The following is a 24,569-nucleotide window of genomic DNA, read 5'->3' on the forward strand; positions in this document are numbered from 1 at the left end:
TTTGCCCAGACAGGGCCATAAGGATGGGGGCTGGGAGTCATCACAAAGACCCCAGGTTAACATTCCTGTGGTCTCCAGGCCTGATAAACATGGAGGAGTGGGTGTTTATTAGTGTCCCCTCTGGCTGCATTGGGCAGAACCTTGTCCTGGTAGGGGCTGTGACATTATGCTCTCTTGATAAGAAGGTACAAAGCTGAGCTCCTTGAGCCTGCTCCCCAGGCTGCCACCTGCCCCAGGTGAGCACTGGGGATGGCTAAGGGGTGCTACACCCGGTATTGACATGTCTTTCTGGAGGGCATCGGTTCCCCATCACTTGTCAGACTTCTCAGTTTATGGCTGTTCAAGGGCTGATGATGTAGGAAGCCCACCACTCCTGACTAAAGAGACAGAGTTTCAGATGAAATGTTCCAAGTTATAGGGGACCCAGGATGGAAGGTGCGGGTCCAGCTCTGGGGTCTGCTTGAGAGACAGTCTCTGAAGCCTGAGGTGTGTTCCGAGCCTGCAGTCACCTCCTGAGGGCAGGGTCCTCACAAGAGTCTCATCACATTAACACTCAGATTCACGCCACGGGCTCTGAGTGAAACCAGTTCAGCCATATTGGTCCTGATTGATTGGACCAGGCGTCATTGGCCATGGACAGTCTGGATACAAGGGAGGGACGTTTTTCTGCAGTGACATGGCACAAAGCTCTATCTTATAAGGATGCTCCATGTTGAACATTGCCAAGTAGATCCAACCAGATACTCTCTGTGGCAGAGGTTGCTGGTCTCCTGGCGTTGTCCATTCCCCCTTCTCCCTTAGTAATAAGGACACAAGCTCTGCTGAAACCTTGATTTTAGCCTCATAAGACCCATTTCAGACTTCTGGTCTCTAGAACTGGAAAATAATAAATGCGTGTTGTTTTAAGCCGCTGAAGTGTGTGGGAACTCATCACAGCAGCAATAGGAAACTAATACTGGGGATGAGGACAACTTGGCATTTTAGAGACACAATTTACTTTATGAATACAATTTAAAACATGCAACTGAACCAGCCATTTGTGAATTGTACCTTTATGTCAAGTGGCATGAGAGAGTCTTATTAAGTTAGTAAACAATATCAGGATGTTTAAAAGAACTCGAGTCCCTCTATTGATATGTTTAATTAACTAGATTTATCGAGTAATTTAAGTACCTGCAAATATTTTGCAAAGTGTTTTTTTTTTTTAAAAATCCATCAATGCAATTTAAAATGTTTGCAGGAATTTTGTTAACCGTGTTTGTTAAATGTCAGTGAGTTTTTAAAAGAATTTTTATTCTGTCCACATTCGTTTGATCCACCTATGAGTATTAAAGTTTGTTAGATCTATACAGGATTTGTAAATTGAACTTTAAAGTTTTAGAATAACTAGGTTTTAGGGTGGATACATTTAATAAGTTGAGTGTTAACTTGAGAGAGCAGCATATGCACAGACTGCTCAGTGCATAGTCACCATCCTCGGGGCTCTGAAAGGCTCACACAGACAAACAGCTGGTCGGGGGGGCGGCCCCTGTCACCACCACGGACGCCTGTTCTTTCCCGCTCCATTCGTATATAACTTCCAAGATGGCTCATGTGCAGGATTCTGGTAGGACCACATGTGGGGATTTGGCGAGATTCAACGTGAATGCAGGTAAGAGTGTTCTGTATGAGACTGAGACAGTGGGGGTGCTGAAGACCCCAAGGAAGGCCACACTTTCTGTTTGAACCAGAACTTGTTTTGATTGCAGAAGGAAGGCAATGACATTCCAAGAAACACAAACAACCAAGGAATCCTATCAAATCCCTTCTTATCATGTCACTTCCCTGCATTGGCCAACCACTCATGCAGAAAATGATGACATAGAAGGAAGGGGAAAGAGAGGGCATCTCAGAATTCCTTCTCCTCTCAATCCTTCCTTACTCATCAGGAAGCTAAGGTGGAGAAGGTTGGTAGAAGGTGTGTGTATTGGGAAGTGAAATAAAAACAGTTGAGTTACTGGGGAACGTTATGGACTGAATTTCATTCCTCCACAAAATTCATATATTGAAGTCCTAATCCCCAGTCAGGACCTTTAAAAACGTGATTAAATTAAAATGAGGCTGTTGGGATGAGCTCTAATCCAATAGAACCGGTGTGATTATAAGAAGAGGCGATTGGGACACAGACACATACGGAGGGAAGACCACGTGAAGACACAGGGTGAAGATGTCCATCTGCAAGCCAAGCAGAGAGATGTCAGAAGGAACTAACCCCACTGACACCTTGATCTTAGACTTCTAGTCTCCAGAACTGTAAGGAAATAAATTTCTACTGTTTAGGCCACTCAGTCTGTGGTACTTTGAGTACACCCAAAGACACCCGGGTCTTAGTGCCTGAAAACTGTAATGGTACCTTATAAGGGAAAAAGGTCTTTCCAGACGTGACTAAGGTAAGGACCTTGACCTAAATTACCGGTGATCCTAAATTATCTGTATTGGTCCCTAAATCTAGTCACAAGTGTCCTTCTAATAGAGAAGCAGAGGGTGATGTTCTACACGAAGAGGAGGATGAGCAATGTGACCACAGAGACAGAGTGATGTTGCCACAAGTCAAGGAATGCCGACAGCACAATCATCTGGGAGAAGTAAGAGATGGATTCTCTCCTCCAGCCTCTGAGGGAGTGTGACCTACCAACAACTTGATTTCTGCCCAGCATACCTGATACTGGATGATGGGGTTCAGGACACGTTACCCCAAGATGTGGCACCTTTGCATATTGAATAGTTGAAGCTGGAGGAATTTGAGAAACAATACGTGCAGGAAGGATTTTCTGACCTTCTCCTGAAGCAGCTCATAAACCCTCACTGAGAGGCGCCCTCCCTGTACCCAGAGGAAAGGAGCATCTTATCTCCTAAGATCAAGGGACACAGAGAGGAATCTGAAGAAACAGGCCTTGTTGAGTTTCTCCCAGTTTCCTACACTTAGTTACACTCTTTGTCCTATCATATCTCTGCATGATTTTCCATTTTGTCTCAAATCTACCGGGAAAATACTCCGGTTTAGGCAATAATTCACGTCTTCATTTCCTTAGCAAGGCTTCTGTGCCACATTAAACTTACATTAAATATCTCTGTCTGTGTTTCCTGTCTGATCTGTCTTGTATTAGAGAGATCTCAGCCAAGAACTTACAAGGACAGATGGAAAATATTTTTCCTCCCCTCCATGGATTTCTGGTCTCCTGAACTATGAGGCAATATATTCCTCGTGTTTTAATACACCGAGTGTGTGGTCATTTGTGACAGTTTCCCAAGAGCTAATAAAGGTGGGAAATCAGAGAGATGCTGTCTCAAAGGGGAATGCAGAGAATAATGGAGAAAAGCCATCCTTCACAGACCCATTCCTCATCTCCTTTTTGCAGCCAGATTCCTCCAAGTGTTGTCTGTACCCTCTCTTTCCATCTCTGCTCTTCCAACTCTCTCCTGAACTTGCTCGAACCAAGTCTGCGTCCCTTTCCCACCTCTCCATTAAACCTGTTGTGTGGAGATTACCAAGGACAAACGTGTTTCCTTGTGTCCTTCTTTTCTCTGTGTGCTGTCAGCCCCCTTTTGGCTCACCTGTAGTCATCACTTTACATGGGTTTACATCCTCACACCTCCAGCCTGAACCCCTCTCCTGACCTACAGGTATTCGTATCCACCCCTTTGCTGACATCCCCAGTTGGATATCAAGTGGCTTCTCAGAATGAACATCCCCCTTCCAAACCCTTCTCTCTGACGTCTTCCATGGAACACAACTCCATCCCTCCAGTTCATCAGGGGAAACATTTGGGCATCATCCTTGCTCCTCTCTCTCCTCACTCCCCACGTCCATTAGAAAACCCTGCTAGTTCCATCTTCATAATACGTCTAAACACAAACCCTCACTCTCCACTCCACCTCCCTGGTTCAAGTCGCCATCACCTCCTGCCTGGAGAATTCAGGAGTCCCTTCCCAATCTCTCTGTGTTGCTGCTGTGGACCCACTCTGGCCTTTTCTGAACAGAGCAGCCATGGAGATCCTGTGAAAATGAAAGTTCAGTCGTATTCTCCAAGGCATCCAGATTCTTGCATTTCCTGCACGGCCTCACAAGCTCTGCACCAGCACAGGGTCTGCACCATCCTCCCAGCTCCTCTCCTCCCTGTGCCTCCCTCTGCTGTCAGACTTCTTCCTCCTGTTTCCCCAACACACCAGGCGTGCTTCTGCCTCAGACTGCTCCACTCGCTGTCCTCTCTCTTCCCTTTTCCTGGATAATTTTGTCTCAGGGAAACGCAGAATGCGTCCTCTTACCATCTTAAGTCTTTGCTCCAACATCACTCCTCATACTCTCAGATGTAGAAAACCGTCCCCAATATGTCATGTGCTCCTTTCCCTCCATGATTTTTCTCCAACCACACATTACCATCCAACATGCTTGAATGTTATTTCTTATTTATTTCTTTTGATTTCTATCCTTCTTGTCTCCAGAATGACAGTTTCTTGATGACAGAGATTTTGGATGCTATGTTCTCTGATGCAAGCCTGGCACCTACAATAATGTTGGCACATAGTAGGTCTTCAACAATACTTGCTCACTGTCTATAAATAAATGACCGACTGTCACTCTGCTCAGAAATACAAGAATTACACACACATGCGAGTGCACCTGCACACACACACACTGGGTGACATTTAAGACTAAGCCTGAGGGGCCAGAGGGCAGAGTCAAGATGGCGGCGTAGGCAAACTCTGAACTCACCTCCTCCCTTGGACACAGTCAATTTACAACTACTCGTGGAAAAATTACCCCAGAGACAGAACTGAAAACTAGATGAGAGGAACTCCTGCAACAACGGACAATCCTAACTGGGGTAGAAGAGGCAGAGACTCCCTTCCGGAGAGGAAAACCCCGCCTTCACAAGCCGCCAGCTTCACGGCCGCCAGGAGCAGCTCACAGGTATGCACCCTCCCTGGAGGCGCGGGGCCCTGAGCCGGGGAGCGCCCCGGCTGTGGGCATTTTGTGGACCCACCACAATCGAGACCAGAGGCATAATATCTGACTGTGCCTGCTACTAAAGCAGTGGGGAGGACCCCCAGAAAACCCGGTTCACAAAGAAACTAAAACTGGCTCTTAAAGGGCCCACGCACAAACTCACCTGTTCCAGAAAGCATCCTAAAATCACCAGAAAGAAAGGTGCACAGTGCTTTGGTGACAAGAGACTCACCTAATAGGTCCTGAGTGCATCTCGGTGAGGGGTGAGACCTCTCCAGGGACTGGGACATTGGCGGCAGCCATTGTTGTGGCCTGGTGTGAGCGTGCTGACACAGACGCCATTGGAGTTCTCCCTGAGGCCTGCTAGCCCAGGGTCTGCTCCACCCGCTAGAGCACCGATTTAATCCAGCTCAGCCAGGGCAGGCAGCCCACCCTAGAGACTAGCCCCACCCAACAACAAGCCCTCAGGCAACGTGTGGGCCTGCATAGATTGGTGACTGGATTCTCTGCAACCTGACAACTGAGCCGACTTGAGCGGGGCAGGGTGTGCACAAGGAGCGGGTGGAGAGTGTGGGGTGCTGGCGGAGTGTGTGGGGCTCCCGCCGTGGAGAGACTGGGTCCGCTTGGGGAGGTCTGGGCGCTCACATGGGGCAGGACTGTGTTGACTGTGTGTGTGGACCTGTGGGCAACAGGGCTTGTCAGATGCAAAAGACTTGTGCTTCTCAAAGACCCACATAGGAGGTTTGCCCCACCTTCCAAAGCCTGAAACAATTGGGTGCTCCTGTGCCTGAGGCCAGCCCCACACAGCTGCAAGCCTCAGAGAGCTGACAAGAGACCCAATAGGCTAGAGGCTTACAGCAATTGTAAGGCCCTGAGCCTAACAACCTGCCATGCTGGGGGCCTACTCACTTAAAAGAAATACTGCAACATAAATGTGGTATTAGAGCTTACAGCCAACTGTGCTGGGGCTCCCCACACCTGATAAAGAGACTGAAGGGCCCACAACAACTACAAGCAGCTGAGGATTACAACAGCTGGCCAGGAGCATAACTCAGCCTCTCTGGGCGCCTATAGGGAGAGCTAACAGGCCACAATAGAAGGACACATGTAGCCCACATAGGGGCCACCCCTGGAACATTGAGAACTGAGGGAAGCACACTGCAGGCCTTCTAAGGCATCACTTACATAAGGTCACCTATCCAAGAACAGGAGACATAGCTGACCTACCTAATACGTAGACACAAGCACAGGGAAAGAGGCAAAATGAAGAGGCAAGGGAATACATTCCAAGTAAGGGAACAGGACAAAACCCCAGAAAAGGAACTAAGTGAAACAGAAATGAGCAACCTACCCGACAGAGAGTTCAAACTAAGAGTGTTAAGGATGCTCACTGATCTGGGGAGAAGAATAGATGAACTCAGTGAGAATGTCAACAAAGAAATGGAAGATATAAAAAAGAACCAATCAGAAATGATGAATACAATACTGGAAATGAAAAATTCATTAGAGGGACTCAAAAGCAGAGTAGAGGATACAGAAGAACGGATCTGTGAGCTGGACGAAAGACTAGAAGAAATTACCCAAGCTGAACAGGTAAAAGAGAAAAGAATTAAAAAGAGTGAGGACAGTCTAAGGGACCTCTGGGACAACATCAAGTGCACTAACATCCGTGTTATAGGTGTCCCGGAAGGAGAAGAGCGAGACAAGGGGGCAGAGAATCTATTTCAAGAAATAATCGATGAAAACTTCCCTAACCTAAGGAAGGAAACAGACATCCAGGTACAGGAATCACAGAGAGCCCCAAACAAGATAAACCCAAAGAGGTCCACACCAAGACACATCATAATCAAAATGTCCAGAATTAAAGATAAAGAGAGAATCCTAAAAGCCGCAAGAGAATGTCAAGTTACATACAAAGGAAACCCCATAAGGCTATCAGCTGACTTCTCAGCAGAAACCTTACAGGCTAGAAGAGAATGGCACGATATGTTTAAAGTGCTAAAAGGAAAAAACTTACAGCCAAGAATACTCTACCCAGCAAGGTTATCATTCAAAATGGAAGGAGAGATCAAAATTTTCCCTGATAAGCAAAAATTAAAGGAGTTTGTCACCAAGAAACCAGTGCTACAAGAAATGTTAAAGGGACTGATTTAAGGGGAAAAGAGAAGACCACAAATAGGAAAAATTATCTATTTCCATGATAAGAGGGAAATGGATACAAATGCACAAAAAAGAGGTTAGATATGATATCAAAAACATAAAAGGAGGGAGGAGGGGAGTTAAAGAGTACAGCTTTCAGACAGAGGTCAAACTAAAGTGACCATCAATTCTGTATAGAAGAAGTAAGGAACAGAGAAGGACTACTAAAACACTGAGAAAAAAAAAAGTTAAAAAATGGCAGTAAGTACATACTTATCAATAGTTACTTTAAACGTCAATGGACTAAATGCCCCAATTAAAAGGCATAGGGTGGCTGACTGGATAAAAAAACAAGACCCATATATATGCTGCATACAAGAGACACACTTCAGACCTAAAGACACTCACAAACTGAAAATGAAGGGATGGAAAAAGATACTCCACGCAAATGGCAATGAAAAGAAAGCTGGGGTAGCAGTACTCATATCAGACAAAATAGACTTTAAAACAAAAATTGTAAAAAGAGACAAAGAAGGGCATTACATAATGATCAAGGGAACAATCCAACAAGAGGATATAACACTTGTAAATATCTACGCACCCAATGTAGATGCACCTAAATATATAAAGCAATTATTAACAGACATAAAAAGAGAAATAGACAGTAACACAATAATAGTAGGGGACTTTAACACTCCACTTACACCAACGGATAGATCATCCAAACAGAAGATCAATAAGGAAACATTGGCCTTAAACAACACACTAGAACAGATGGACCTAGTAGACCTATACAGAGCATTCCATCCAAAATCCGAAGAATACACGTTCTTTTCAAATGCACATGGAACATTCTCCAGGATTGATCACATATTAGGCCACAAAACAAGTCTCCATAAATTTAAGAAGATTGAAATAATACCAAGCATCTTTTCTGACCACAACGGTATGAAACTAGAAATCAACTATAGGAAGAAAATCAGAAAAGCCACAAATACATAGAGATTAAACAAAATGCTACCGAACCATGACTGGGTTAACGAAGAAATTAAAGAAGAAATCAAAAAATACCTGGAGACAAATGAAAATGAAAATACGACATGCCAGAATTTATGGGATACAGCAAAAGCGATTCTAAGAGGGAAGTTTATAGCGATACAGGCCTATCTCAACAAACAAGAAAAATCTCAAATAAACAATCTAACAATGCACCTAAAGGAACTAGAAAAAGAAGAACAAACAAAGCCCCAAATCAGTAGAAGAAGGGAAATAATAAAAATCAGAGCAGAAATAAATGAAATAGAGACCAAAAAAACAATAGAAAAAATTAGTAAAACCAAGAGCTGGTTCTTTGAAAAGATCAACAAAATAGACAAACCTTTAGCTAGACTCACCAAGAAAAAAAGAGAGAAGGCACAAATAAGTAAAATCAGAAATGAAAGAGGAGAGGTTACAACAGACACCTCAGAAATACAAAAGATTATAAGAGAATAATGTGAAAAGCTATATGTCAACCAATTCGACAATCTGGAAGAAATGGATAAATTCTTAGAATCATACAACCTTCCAAAACGGGATCAAGAAGAAGTAGAGAATTTCAATAGACCAATCACCAGTAAGGAGATCGAAACAGTAATCAAAAACCTCCCCAAAAATAAAAGTCCAGGACCAGACGGTTTCCCTGGTGAATTCTACCAAACATTCAAAGAAGACTTAATACCTATCCTTCTCAAACTCTTCCAAAAAATTGAGGAGGAGGGGAAGTTCCCTAACTCATTCTACGAAGCTGGCATTACCCTGATACCAAAACCAGACAAGGACAACACAAAAAAAGAAAATTACAGGCCAATATCACTGATGAACATCGATGTGAAAATCCTCAACAAAATACTAGCAAATCGCATACAACAATACGTTAAAAAGATTATACACCATGATCAAGTGGGATTTATTCCAGGTATGCAGGGATGGTTTAACATTCGCAAATCAATCAACGTAATACCCCACATTAATAAAATGAAGAACAAAAATCACACGATCATCTCAATAGATGCAGAGAAAGCATTTGACAAGATACAGCATCCATTTATGATAAAAACTCGGAATAAAATGGGTATAGAAGGAAAGTACCTCAACATAGTAAAGACCATATATGAGAAACCCACAGCTAATATCATCCTCAATGGTGAAACACTGAAAGCTATCCCTCTAAGAACAGGAACCAGACAAGGATGTCCACTGTCACCACTCCTATTTAACATAGTATTGGAAGTCCTAGCCAGAGCAATCAGGCAAGAGAAAGAAATAAAATGGATCCAAATTGGAAAGGAAGAAGTGAAACTGTCACTATTTGCAGATGACATGATTTTATATATAGAAAACCCTAAAGAATCCACCAGAAAACTTTTAGAAGTAGTAAACGAATATGGTAAAGTTGCAGGATACAAAATCAACATACAAAAATCAGTTGCATTTCTGTACACTAACAACGAAGTAGCAGAAAGAGAAATTAAGAATACCATCCCATTTACAATTGCAAAAAAAAAGAATAAAATACCTGGGAATAAACTTAACCAAAGAGGTGAAAGATCTGTACACCGAAAACTATAAAACATTTCTGAAAGAAATTGAAGAAGACACAAAGAAATGGAAAGATATTCCGTGCTCTTGGATTGGAAGAATTAACATAGTTAAGATGTCCATACTTCCTAAAGCCATCTATAGATTCAATGCAATCCCTATCAAAGTTCCAACAACATTTTTCACAGAAATAGAACAAAGAATCCTAAAATTTATATGGAACAACAAAAGACCCCGAATAGCTAAAGAAATCCTGAGAAAAAAGAACAAAACTGGAGGTATCACACTCCCTGATTTCAAAATATACTACCAAGCTATAGTAACCAAAACAGCATGGTACTGGCACAAAAAAAGACACACAGATCAATGGAATAGAATCGAAAGCCCAGAAATAAACCCACACATCTATGGACAGCTAATCTTTGACAAAGGAGCCAAGAACATACAATGGAGAAAAGAAAGTCTCTTCAACAAATGGTGTTGGGAAAACTGGATAGCCACATGTAAAAAAATGAAAGTAGACCCTTACCTTACACCATGCACAAAAATTAACTCCAAATGGATTAAAGACTTGAATGTAAGACCTGAAACTATGAAACTTCTAGAAGAAAACATAGGCAGTTTGCTCTTCCACATCAGTCTTAGCAACATCTTTTCAAACACCACATCTGACCGGGCAAGAGAAACAATAGAAAAAGTAAACAAATGGGACTACATCAAACTAAAAAGCTTCTGCCCAGCAAAGGAAACCATCAACAAAATGAAAAGACAACCTAACAATTGGGAGAAGATATTTGCAAACCATACATCTGATAAGGGCTTAATCTCCAAAATATATAAAGAACTCATGCATCTCAACAACAAAAAAACTACCAACCCAATTAAAAAATGGGCAAAAGACCTGAACAGACATTTCTCCAAAGAAGATATACAGAGGGCCAACAGACACATGAAAAAATGTTCAAAATCACTAACTATCAGGGAAATGCAAATCAAAACTACAATGAGATATCACCTCACGCCCGTCAGAATGGCTATAATTAACAAGACAGGAAACAATATGTGTTGGAGAGGATGTGGAGAAAAGGGAACACTCATACACTGCTGGTGGGAGTGCAAACTGGTGCAGCCACTATGGAAAACAGTATGGAGATTCCTCAAAAAGTCAAGGATAGAACTACCATATGATCCAGCTATTCCACTGCTGGGTATTTATCCAAAGAACTTGAAAACACCGATTTGCAAAGGTACATGCACCCCTGTGTTCATTGCAACGTTATTCACAATATCCAAGAATTGGAAGCAACCTAAGTGCCCATCAAGGGACGAATGGATAAAGAAGCTGTGGTATATATACACAATGGAGTACTACTCAGCCATAAGAAATGATGAAATCCAGCCATTTGTGACAACATGGATGGACATTGAGGGTATAATGCAAAGTGAAATAAGTCAGAGGGAGAAGGTCAAATACCGTATGATTTCCTTCATTAAGTAGTAGATAATAACAACAATAAACAAACACATAGGGACAGAGATTGGATTGGTGGTTACCAGAGGGGAAGGGGGGAGGGAGGAGGGTGAAAGGGATAATTCGGTACATGTGTGTGGTGATGGGTTGTAATTAGTATTTTGGTGGTGAACATGATGTAATCTATGCAGAAATAGAAGTACAATGATGTACACTTGAAACTTTTACAATGTTATAAACCAATGTTACTGCAATAAACAAAAAATTAAAAAAAAAAAAGGCTAAGCCTGAGGGATGAGCAGGACTTGGAGAGGAAGGAATGGGGAGGGAAGGGCATTTCAGGAGAAGGAACTGCACATCCACAATATCGGAGTCACAGAGGCCTTGGCCTGGCTGGGGGTGGAGACGTTGCCATTTGCAGGGAGAGGGATGGATCTGGAGAGAGGGTCCAGCAGGGGACAGACCACACAAGGCCTTCAAATCCAGCCTGTGGTGTTTGTAACTCGGGCTCTGGCCGTGGAGAGGACATGTAGCTGTTCACACTGTACAGGACATGGATGATGATGGCCTCTGGAAACACAGTCTTGATGCCTGTGTTGAGGAGAGAGATGAAGGCAGGAGGTGAGGTGGGTTTAGAGACCCAGGGAAGAGATGAGGGGGCAGGGATGATCAGGGTCAGGATGGGCAGGAGACGGGCAGCAAGATAAGCTCTGATTAGGAGGAAGGATGGACAAGACTTCATGATTTATTGGATCAGAAAGAAGGGAGGGAGGTCAAAAAGGAGAGCTACAATACAATTTTGGTCTTAGAGATGGGGCCATGGTGTTTTTAGTGTGATGGGGAACTGAGCAGAGAAGTGGGTTTGGGGAGGAAGGTGACAGCTCAACTTTGGCATGCTGAGCAGAGCAATCCTGGGGCTGTTCTGGGGGAGGTGCAAGGATATTTGGTGGTTAGACACCCACATCACTCACTTGAGGGATTTCCCTGGGATAATGATTGCATCCTCCATGCCCCCTGTGGGCCCCTCTGCCTTCCTCCTGCGGGACCTCATTCTGAGAGAAGAGACCAGGGACTTTCAGTCTGGTGAGATGACAGTGCAGCGGGCGGCACACTCAACCTTCCTGTTCCCTGTACAGAGGCTGGAGGGGTGACTGAGGTGGGAGAGGGCGGATCTGGTCCCACAGACCATCTTCAGCACACAGGTATCTCCCCACCTGGACACTCGGTGGGAGGGTGTGAGGGCTGCAGGTGTGGATCCTCTCTCCTCCCCCTGCCCCCATCAGCCTTTTGCCTGCCCCACCCCTTGGCCCTTTCAGGACCCTCCAGCACTGGTTCTTGGACTTGGTCAGGTCCCCGCTGCCCTCCCCACACCTGCCCTTCCCCAGGGAACAATACTCACACGAGGAAGATGAGGCAGAGGAGGAGGAGCAGGGTCTTCAGAGCCACTTCCCCGATGGCCACCAGAACCACCTCTGCCATGAGCCCTGACCTCTCTGTTGGAAAGTGAGATCAGGATAAATTCACTTGCTCCACCCCAGTCCTGTGTCCTTTGTTTCCTAATAGGACCCTGGACGTTGGGTCTCCAGGCCTTCTTCCATCACTGGATGCATGACAACCTGTTTTGGGGCCTCACCCCACCCCATGTTCTGACCTTCCAGCAGGTGAACACAGAAAAATTTATATAAGTTGGATTTCTTGAAAATGACAAACTTTTGCTCATCAATTTACACCATCAACAAAGTGAAAAGCCAACCCATTTTATGGGAGAAAATGTTTGCAAATCATAGATGTGATAAGGGTGTAGTATCAAGCACATATAAAGAACTTTTACAACTCAACAACAAAAAGACAAACAACTCAATTAAAGAATGGGCCAAGGATTTGAAAAAGACATTCTCCAAAGAAGATATACAAATGACAATAAGTCCATAAAAAAATTAACATCATTAGTCATTACAGAATTGCAAATCAAAACCACGATGAAATACCCCTTCACACCCACCTATTGTTAGTGCCCTGGAGTCAATTCTGACTCCTAGAAACCCTGTGAGCTACAGAGAGAACCCTGCCCAGTCTTTTTGCACCATCCTCTCCCTTTTCTATACTATATCAGACAACGTTCTGCTAACATTCTAAAGGTTTTCATGAACAAGTTTTTCAGAAGTGGGTGGCCAGATCCTTCTTCCTAGTCTGTCTAAGACACGAAGCTCCGCTGAAACCTGTCCACCGTGGGGACCCTGGTGGTATTTGAAATACTGGCAGCAGAGGTTTCAGCATCAGCAAAACACAGCCACCACAGTACGACAATGACAGGTGGGTGGTGTGATTCCATGACTGGGAAATGAACCCAGGCTGTGGTGGTGAGAGTGCCGAATCTTAACGACTAGACCACCAGGGCTGGCTCTTCACATCCACTAGTAGGCTATAATTGTTTTTTTTTTTTTTAACAAAAAGGAAAACAAGGTTGGCAAGGATGTGGAGAAATTGGAACCCTCGTACATTGCCGGTAGGAATGTAAATTGGAGCTGCCACTGTGGAAAACAGTCCGGCATTTCCTCAAAAACTTAAATGTAGAAATGACTATTCGACCCAACAATTCCACTCCTTGGCATACGCCCCAGACAACTGAAGACACAGGTTTGAACAAAATCATTTACACCAATGTTCATAGCAGCATTATTCACAATAGGCAAAATGTGGAAACAACCCACATGTCCATCAACTAATCAATGGATGAACAAAATATGGCACATCCATACAATGGAATATTACTCAAACAAAGAAGAAAGAATTACTGATACATGCTACGTGGATCAACCTTGAAAACGTTTTATGAAGTGAAAGCAACAAGACACAAAAGGCCACGTTTTGTATGATTCCACTTACACAAAATGTCCACAATAGACAAATCCATAGAGACAGAAAGCAGATTAGTGGTTGCAGGGGCTGGGGGAGGGGAGTGTGGAGAGTGACTGATTCATGGGCACAGGGTTTCTCTTGGGGGTGATGAAAATGTTGATGGATGGAATTAGACAGTGGTGATTGTTGCACAATATTGTGAAGGTACTAAACGCCACCTATTGTGCACTTGAAAATGGCTCAGATAGTGATTTTATTTTTCATGACTTTTTCCTCATAATAAAATAATGCATATAAATTTAAAAAACTACATGGAGATACCAATTTTCATCTGCTACTGGAAAAGATCACAAGAGTTCACCCCACACTGGATTGCTGAAAACACACACTTTCAGCCCTCAATATTGGGAAGGTACACTTGTCCACCCTTGAGGGAGAGCAGCTTGGCCATATTTCTCAATATAGAAGAACAAGTGATCCAGTAATTTTCCTTTTAGGAACTTATCCCACAGTCATAAATATACACAGACGTGTGAAAGCAGATACAAGATTACAGATTGCAGCATTTCTACTGGTAAAATAAACTTAATGCCATGATTTTCCATTAGTAGAAGATGTGTACAGAATCAGAATCCATCCAGGCCATAGAATACTCTACCGTCACAGAGAAGAATGAAGACGGTCTGTACTACTGACATCAAATGACCCCTGAGAAACTTTAGGTGAACAAGCCAAGGCTCAGAGCAGCCTATGGACACTGGTCACTTCCCAGGAGTGGACTGGGCATCTGAGGACAGACTCTGCAGTGTATTTGAATTTTTGGCCATGTGAAAATATACTGCCAGTCCAAAAATATGTAAATTACAAGGTATTAAGGAAAAATAAAAAGACAAGGTGGGAGGAATCGTCAGGAGATGGCTGTTAATTGGCCTTGAGAGGTGGGCTGTACTGTGAATGTTGCCCTGTTCTCCTTGTGGAGACAAGGAGGGGTGGAGAAGTCTGAGCGGAGTGAAGGGACAATGGGGACAGCTGCTCACAGAGTCCATGTGGGCTGAGGATGGGGCGGGGACCACTGGGTCCATTCAGAAGGGATCTCTGATCACCAGGATGAGTCCAGCGTTTGGCAGGGACCCGGCCCTGATATGAGCTGGAAGAGACACTGCTTCCTATAGCCCAGGAGGGGACTCCTTCCTACCTGTGTCGTCCCCTAGACAGACACCGATTGCTGGGTTCTCTGGAGCACCTAGGATGATAAGAGGGGATTTCCCTTTCAGTCAGAGGGAGGGATGGGGTGAGATGAGTGTAGGCATTCTCCTCCCACCCTCAAAATCCACAGAAAAACAAGAGGAACAGGGCTTGTGTCCTTCTAGGTCCCCTACTCAGCCAGAACCCCAGACAAAAGCATGAAGCATCCCCAGCCTGGCTCTCTTGCCTTGTCACACACTCAGGGACCCAGGAATCCTGGCCCAGCACTCACTGGTGACATTTAGCTGGATGGTTCTTTCCACGGTCACACCAGCTGCAGGGAACGTCACCTGACAGGTGAGGTTGGTGCCGTGTTCCTGGGGCTGTGGGGTGAGGGTGAGCACTGAGGAGAGGTGGGTCCTTGGACCCAGGGAGGTGAGGGCAGCTGGTGTCCAGGAGAAGATGGGGGGCGTGTCCCGCTCACAGGCCCAGGGCACAGAGCAGGTCACGTTCCTGGGGCAGCCAGACTCCGGGGTGCCCGGGATGAGGATGTCAGGTGTGTGGGTCAGGGCTGGTGAGAAGAGGGGGAGACACAGGAATCAGGAGGGAGAGTCTGAGGTGTGGTCCTGAGAGAAGCCTCAGGCTTTGTCCAGCTCCACCCTCTGAGCCCTGACACAACATACTCACAAACCCTCTCCCAGGAGAGAGAGTCCCATCCCAGCTCTGCCCCCATGTCCAATCCCTGTGATGACTCCTGGAGCCAGGGCCTTACCTGTCACAGGTACAGATAGCTGGTTACGTATGTAAGAATATCTCACAGTATTTCCCCTCTCCACTTTAAAAAAGTATTTTCTGTTGTCCTTCTTCCTGGCATCTCTGATGTCGAGGGAGCAGTTGTAGGTCCAGGGATCCCTGAAGAGGTAGAATCGGCCCTGGGTCTCCTCCTGCACTTTTCTATCTGGGTTATTTGTTGCCACTGGAGCATCCTTGAATACATCAGCCCCTTCCTGGAACCAGTAGCCATGAACTGGAGTAGAGTCATTCCAGCCGTCCTGGGGGTAGAAGAAGGAGCAGGGCACCCGCACACACAGACCCTCCTGCACTGTAACCAACCTCTGCACTTGCAGTTGGTAATCCTTGTAATTTTTCCAGGGCTCCCTCTGGCCCTCAGCCCCCTCCCTCCACCAGAGCAGGGCCGGCAGCAGCATCAGCAGAAGCATGTCTGGGGTGGGCAGTCCCAAGTTCCACCAAAGAAAGTCTGTTTCTCAGGGTTGACTCTCAGGAACTAAAAGTTGCAGATTTAGAGGAGGCTCCAACAGGAAGATGAGGGTGAGGTCACAACAATGACCCTCCTCAGAGGAGGAACTTCAGACTCAGAAACTGTCGGGGCTGGGACAGCCCTTGGAGTCAGTCAACCATTCACCCGCTACTGTGTCCACTCCTGGGTACCCTGGCCAGGAAAGGTGAGTGCTTTACCCAAATTCAAATCCCATGCAGGTCCAGAGCCCCATCTCTTGTCTCCCTGTCAATGCCCTTCCCCTTGGAGAGTCATTTTCTGCAAAGTGAAATACATCCCTTCTGGTCAAACCTACTGATTCTCAGGCTGTAGATGTCTGTGGACATCCGTTCAGCCAGAGAAGGGACTCAGGGACCCAGGAGATGAGGGAGGCTGACTGTCCTCACTCCCTCAGCATCCATTTGGTGGGCATAACCCCTCTGCTCAGGAGGTCACACAGCAGCCCTGAACCTTGCCCTGAGAGTCACCATCCAGCAGGGAACAAGACTTGTCCCAGCACATTGAGCTCCCTGTGACGTGAAGACATGGAGACACATGCAGAAGACACACAGGGAGGAACACCAGCCTGGGGGTCATCCACCCCTGAGGGGTGAGGATTTCGTGAGAGAAGAGACGTACACCTGAATTCACAGGAGGTTATTTTCAACTGTGTGGTGGGGACTGGGAGGAAGTGGTGGGAGTCCTGGGAGGTGGTGCTTCCTCAGACCCATGTGGGTTTTCCTGAAACATTGTTTTGAGGAAAAAAGACACATACAGAGAAGTGCCGCCACAAGAACAGCTCAGTGACTCATTGCATAATGAACACCCTCCAAGAAACAGAACTTTGGGGTCACCCAGGACCTCCCCCTTGGTCCTGCTCTCTGTCCCCACACCCCACTCGCCCAGGGAGCCCGAGCCTCACTGTAATGCCAATTGATTTGTTGCTTTTCTCTGTAGTTTTATCATCAATCATGCTTCTTTTAATACTATAGGTTTGCACGTGTTTTTTTTTAAGACTTCGTATACATAGAAAAATTACAGTCTGTTTTCTTCTGTTCAACTTCATGAACCTGCCAATCCCACATTATCTCCTTTCAAGAACTAATACCCAAAACCCAGAGTCGAGTTAGTGCTGTGATCATGGGGAAGGGAAGTGTATAGATTGAGCATGCATAGGCACTCCCACATCATCACCATTTCCTGCATTTTCAGCTGGAATCTCATCCTGCACCTCATCCTCCTGCTGACCCACCTGTGCTAGCCACTCCCTCTCTCCCTGCAGGGATAGATGCAGCATCTGTGGTCAGAAGGGCTTGGCCATGCCCAGTCTGTTTCCCATGGTATCCAATTTTCAAAGAAAAGCAGAAGAATGGGAAGGACAGGCATGCAGAATCTACCAAGAATACAACTGTGTGCAAAAGAGGAACTTAATATCCACAGGCCATCAGAGCTGTGGGACATCTAGCTCTACTTCTCCAATTTGCAGAAGACACTGAGGTCCAGAGTGTGCAAGTGAATTACCCGAACCACACAAGTGCTTTGTCTCATATACCATTGTCTACACTGGAATCCACTTCATCCATCTTTGTCTTCCCAGGATTCGTCAGGCTGGGAGACTGGAAGCTCATCTTAATTTGAGAGGGGAGAATACCAACTCTTCCCAAGGGATGAAAGAGGAGATTTCATTCACTCACTCATTCATTCATTCATTCGACACACATGTACACTGTGCCTTCAGGTTTCCAGTAAAGGGGTGAATATGACAGATCTAGCTCTTGTATTTGAGGAGAGCAACATCTGGTTGGGAGACAGACAGGTCATCTGACAATTCCAGTGTGATAGGGTAGGTGGCTGTGATGGGGGCAGCACACTTGTGGTGGGTGGGGCTCTTGCTCTTCTGGACTGGAAGATGAGTCTCAGGGAGGAATGGGCTAAGTAGACATGGTAGAGACTCTCAGTCAGTCACAAGGGATGTGAATTCCACAGGTGATCCTAGTACCCTGGAAATTCCTGAACTCTTAGGTATTATGTTCTCTGTTCCACTCACTTCCCCACTGTGCTGGAGATCCTCCCCCAGCTACCAAGTTCTGTGCTCTGTTTGTGATCAACTCCACCATCCTCCAGCAGGAGTCAGGCCTTTGCCCATCGGGGGCTGTCTCTCTGTCTAGGACTTACTTGGCCCTTGAGGATCCCCCTGGGAAAGGGCAAGTGTGCTGTCCATGGTTCTGAATCAGAACTGAGTGCTGACTTTGGAGATGTCTGCACCTCTGTGGAGGGGCCTGATCACACAGAACATGGACTAAATGTCTGGAGTCAGGATGATCAAGATGGTAGATGCTCTATGGAGGGCTCAATCCTATCTGGGAGGAAGGACTTAGGGAAGGGGAAGACCTCTGCATCTCCTCCTTGTCCTGTCCACTCTCAGAAATGTCCTGTGAGCAATACCAGGCTGTTGTCACTGGTCTAAGGGCTGGGTAGGTGAAGGCTCTGGACTGCCCCTTTACATATCTGTTCCACTTTCATTTCCCCAACATCCCTGACAGAGAGGGGTGATCTCCTTCATCAGACAGAGGAGGCAGATGATACTCAGACAGGTGAGTAGCTTTGGGAACTAGTCACCAAAAACAACCCCAAGCAATCCTGCCCCTCCTTTATACAAACATGGCACTTCTCGTGTTACAAGATAGAGTTTGTTATTATTACCTGCTCCTCTTGAACATGGGTTGGGCCCATGCCTGCTTTTACCAATACAATGTGGAGAACAAGATGTTCTGAGACTTAAATGGTTCAGATATTAAGAAAGCCTGGCGGCTTCCACTCCTGCTTCATGGATTTCTGGGCATCTGTGTAAGCAATCCAGGGAACTCTGATGGAGAGAAATAAAAATGCTACGTAGAGGAACGCCGAGGAGTCAGATGTCCAGCCTCGGTCACCAACACCATCCGAACATGACTGCCTGGAAGAACCCCCCAAAATTGGGAGTGAAACTGCCCCGCTGTGCTCTGGTCAATTTGCGTAATGATGAGATAGAATAAATGTTTGGGCCACTGGGTTTTAGGGTGGTTTGATGTGCAGCAAGAGATAAATGAAACAGTATCCCACACAAATTATAGCTAATGGGGAAAAGGGAGAATTGGATGTCTACTTGCTTGACGAATTTTTCCAGATACTATTTAAAGGATGACTTTCAAACGTTGATTTGAGATCTTCTGTGAAGATAACTGTGGAGGCTTTGCCAGGCTGGAACTACATTTCCCAGAATCCTCTTCCCTATTTGCTTCCAGGTTAAAGTTGGCCACAAGATAAGGGAGAATTTGAAGGAGCAGCCACAAGGCTCTGAGGGTCAGTGGAGGGGCAGATGTTACTGCAGCTCTTGCACATCATGGATGACCCATTGGCTCACTTCCCTGGGAGGACATAACAGCTGCTTGACTGCCGGGAGGCAAGGAGGGTGTTGGGGAAAGCCACTGGCTGGACTTCAGGGGACAAGGACCATCAAGCCTTGGTACATGTATTCGTGACGCAGATGGACACAGGTGGCTAGAGATATATTTACAGTGACATGCAAAAGATCCCAGAAAAAAAAGCATCTGTTGTATTTCTCTCCTACTAAGACAAGACCCAGGATCTATTTGACCTGACAACTAGGGCCATTTGCCTGTTCATGGAAGCCCCATCTTCCCCAGTGCAAAGGGCAGGAAACGGCCTGTCTCAGTACTCGGAATTCCCAATGCCCAGCTGTGCATCTGTCTGTCTGTGTGTAAATGCTGAACATTGGCTTTGCAGGCCAGTTTTATTGTTAATTTTATGAGTTATGTATCCAATCCATTGAGGACCTGAATAGAACAAAAAGTGGTGCAGGCCTGATTTCCAGGGTAACAGGATTCCAGAATCCCTGGGACGCAGATATCATGTGTTTAAGACAAACCTAGGGAAGAACAAAGGGCTGACCTCAGTTTCTGGAGGGGCGCTGTCAGTGCTAGAGCCTCCTGGGGTCCTTGATGCCCTCCAAGTCCTTGAATGAGGAGAAAAAGCTTCTTTTCTGGAACTTACCGTAACCCTCACACTCAGGAACAGCTTCTTATTTTTGTAACTGTATTTAATATAATAACCTCTCTTGACTCAAAAGAAGTGAGCCCCCATGTCCCCATTATGTACATCTCTGACACTCAGGGAGCATTTGTAGGTCTGGAGATCACCAAGGTGATATAATCATCCCTGGATCTTCTCCTGTACTTCTTAAAAGAGGTTGTTTGTAGCCACTGGGGGATCCTGTCTGGGAGTGGCCCCATCCTGGCACTAGTGGACATGAGCTGGGTCAGAATTCTTCCAGTAATACTTGGGATAGGAAATGGTGCAGGGCACAAGGACACACAATCCTTCCTATACTATCACCAGCTCCTGCACCTTAAAGTCATATTCTGGACCCTGAGACAAAGCCCCTGGAGAAACAGAGTCTCAGACTCCACCCTACATTCCCCACCCTGGACCCCTCTGGGTCCTGTTCCACTTGTCTTCCTACAGCATGGACTGTAGCATCACTATCAGGAGCAGAAATATCTCTTGAACCATAAACGCTAGGCATTTGCCCTGGGACAGTCTGGTCACTAGGATCCCTTAATATAAAAAGAATGATTTTGGAAAAACAGGAGTAAACTGCAACAGGAAGCCAGTGACTTTGAACAGGATAGTAACTGTGCACATAAGTTCAACTTCAGACCCACAGCTGCCAGAGATGTGGAGGTTCTTGGACATCAGCCATTACCACTTCCCTACTATGCAGAACTCAATATAGGCCTAGAGAAAGCAAAAGACTTCCAAAAATCATACTGGCTGATCTGACTTTCATATTCGAAAAGGTTTATGAAAAATTGGAACTATTTTTCTTACACATTCAGAAGAACTTGCCAATGAATAGTTTTTCCCCTGGAAAACAATGTTTCCCACTGAATCAATCCTCTTGGACACAGAGATTTTTGGGTTCTTATTTCTTCTTAAGGTAGTTTCAGTAAATTATATTTTTCTTATAATTTTTCTATATCATCTAAATTTTAAATATAATTAGCATATATTTATGTTACATATCCTCTTATGTTGTATTTAAAGCAAAGACATTGAAAGAAAACATACATAGAGAAAGTAGTTAAGATTATAATGATATGCTTGGTCAATTTTCATAGTGATGGCATTCCTGGAACAACCACCTAGATCAAGATGCATCACCAACCTCCTTTCTTAGTTACTACCCCCTACAAAAAAAAAAAGTGACCACCGTAATGACTTCTGTCATTATTGATTAGTTTTATTTGTTTTTGATTTTTATGTAATTGAGATCTTCTAGTATGTGTTCTTTTGTGTCTGGTTTCTTATGCTCAACCTTTTTTTTGTGAGAGTTACCCACACATCAGTAGTTCATTCATTCTCACTGCTGAAAGAATTCCATTGTGTGTATATGCCATATGCTCTATAACCCATCTAGTTTTGAAGGTTGTTTGGGTTATTTCTAGTCTGGATCTATTATGAAGAGTGCTAGTATACACATGTCTTATGGTATGTATATGCACTTTTGTTGGGTATGTTTCTTAGAGTGGCATTTATCAGTAATAGGTTATGTACATATTCAGTTTTAGTAGGTTTGTCAAACAGTTTTCCAAAATGGTTATAAAATTTACATTCCAATTGTGAGTATATGAGAGTCCCAGTGGTTTCAACTCTGGGTAATACTTGTAGTTCCAGTCATTTTCTTGTTTTTTCTTTTCTTTTCATTTTTTTTTTGTGAGGAAGATTAGTCCTGAGCTAACATCTGTTGCCAATCATCTTCTTTTTGCTGAGGAAGATTGGCCCTGGGCTAACATCTGTGCCCATCTTCCTCTATTTTATATGGGACACTGCCACAGCATGGCTTGACAAGCGGTGCATCTGTCCACGCCCTGGATCCAAACTGTTAACCCTGGACTGCCGAAGCGGAGCATGTGAACTTAACTGCTATGCCACCAGGCAGACCCTTTTGTTTTTTCATTTTAACCAACCTGAATATAAGTGGAATTTCATTGTGAGATTAATTTGCGTTTCCTTTATGATTAATGTGATTGAGAAACTCATATACCCATGGGGAATTTGGATATCTTCTTTTGTGAAGGGCTTAAGTCATTTGTCCATTTTTCTATTTGGTTGTCGAACTTTATCTTATCAATTTTTAGCAGATACTTAAATATTCTGCAAACAAGTCCTTTTCCGGATATTTTTATTGGAAATATCCTCTTCATTGCATGTTTTATAAAGAGTTTCTTAATTCTAATGTAGTCAAGTTTATCAATCTTTTCCTTTATTATTAGCAAATGTTTGCCTTATTTAAGAAATTTATGCATAGCCCCAAGAATTTACATATGGTTTTCTACCAAGTATCTAAATTTTAACTATTTATATTTTGGTATCCAAACCATTAGTAGTGGATTTTCATGTATTGTGTTATGTAGGTGTTATGATTCATTTTTTCCCATATGCATATCCAATGGATCCAGCACTATTCATAGAAAGTATTTTCCCCACTGTGTTGAAATATAGCTCTTGTCATAAATCATGCAATTATATATGTGTAAGTTTGGTTCTGAATGTTCTACTCTGTTCTATTGGTCTATCCTAGTAACAGTCTCACGTGACCTTAATTACTGTGCTTTTATAATAGTTCTTGATATCTTGTGGTATGAATATACCAAAACTTCTCTCTTTTTTATGATTTCTTCACTCTTCTTGGTCCTTTACAACAAAATAACACTGTCTAGATAATGATTGGTACTACAATCTATCTACTGGGGCAAGAACATGGAGAGATAACCTCTCTGAGAAACAGGGTCAGTGGGAAGACAAAAGCTAAAGGTGGAAAAAAAAAACATTGAAAAACCCCTCTACCACCCAGCCATAATCGTAAGTAACATTAGAGGAATTTGAAACTCTGCTGACTGAAGGTAACTACACCAACCACAAAACCATAGTCCAGCTCAAATATGAGGGGATTGGTTCAAACTGCACATTAACACCCCAACAAAACAAGAGGCAAGCCTATTTCCAGGCATGAATTCTGTTACCCTCAGTCTCTGCTTTTCTACACATGGTGTCTAACATTCAATAAAAAGTTATGAAATGCACAAAAATAGAAATAACAACCAACTTTCAAGAGACAAAACAATCAACAGCAGCGGATTCCAATATGACCAGGATGTTGGAACTATCAGACAGGAACATGAATGTAACTATAATTATTATGGTTAAAAGGTCTAGTGAAAAAAGTGGGCAAAAGTCATGATCATATGGAGAATTTAAATATAAATTATAGGAAAGAGATAAATGGAAATGGTAAAAAATTTTTAAATATGTTAACAGAAAAGAAGAGCGCCTTTGACAGACTCAATAGACTTTTGACAAAACTGAGGAAAGAATCAGTAAACTTTCAGATCAATCCATAGAAATTACCTAAACTGGAGCCATCCCTGATGGCCTAGTGGTTAAAGTTCCATGTGCTCCCCTTCAGTGGCCCAGGTTCGGTTCCCCGGCACGGAAACACACCACTTGTCTGTCAGTAGCCATGCTGTGGTGGTGGCTCACATAGAGGAACTAGGAAAACTCACAAGGAAAATATACGACTATGTTCCAGGGCTTTGGGGAGAAAAACAAAGAAATTACACAAACTGAAATAAAAAGTTTCAGTAACAGCACTGGGAGAACACCAAATTTTAACTTTTGTTTTACAAAAGTACCAAAGAGAGAATAAAATAATAAGCCCATCACATAAATTTAACAATTATTCACATTTTTCTTGAGCTACCCTGAGTCAGAATTTTGTCTTATTAAGTTCTTCTGTACTGCAAACACCTGAAAGAAATCTTCTTCTGTTCCTGCCTTGCTAGTGTTTCCAGACTGGGTTCTTTGGCTTGCACAGTCTTCTGTCTTTCTTCCTCCTTTCCACTGTAGTATGTCTGCAAAGTATTCATGTGATTACTTTTTATATTCTCATAGTTAACACAGGCAGTCTGTTCAGACGTTGTATCTGCACCCTCCATTCTGAGCTAGTGTTT

General features: G+C 44.1%; 1 protein-coding gene across 1 annotated transcript in view; it reads right to left on the reverse strand.

Moving 5' to 3' along the window:
- LOC131397267 (myeloid cell surface antigen CD33-like) overlaps window positions 1-16,441 on the reverse strand; it is a 295,514-nt gene extending 279,073 nt beyond the window's left edge. Inside the window, exons 1-3 of the mRNA XM_058530035.1 lie at window positions 15,994-16,441; window positions 15,514-15,792; window positions 12,577-12,670 (exon numbers count right to left, since the gene is read on the reverse strand). Coding sequence (XP_058386018.1) covers window positions 12,577-12,670; window positions 15,514-15,792; window positions 15,994-16,441 — 821 coding nt within the window. The remainder of the gene's footprint in view (window positions 1-12,576; window positions 12,671-15,513; window positions 15,793-15,993) is intronic.
- Between the last annotated feature and the right edge of the window lie 8,128 nt (window positions 16,442-24,569).

The sequence above is a fragment of the Diceros bicornis genome, chromosome 34, assembly GCF_020826845.1.
Source record: "Diceros bicornis minor isolate mBicDic1 chromosome 34, mDicBic1.mat.cur, whole genome shotgun sequence".
Taxonomy (NCBI): Eukaryota; Metazoa; Chordata; class Mammalia; order Perissodactyla; family Rhinocerotidae; genus Diceros; species Diceros bicornis.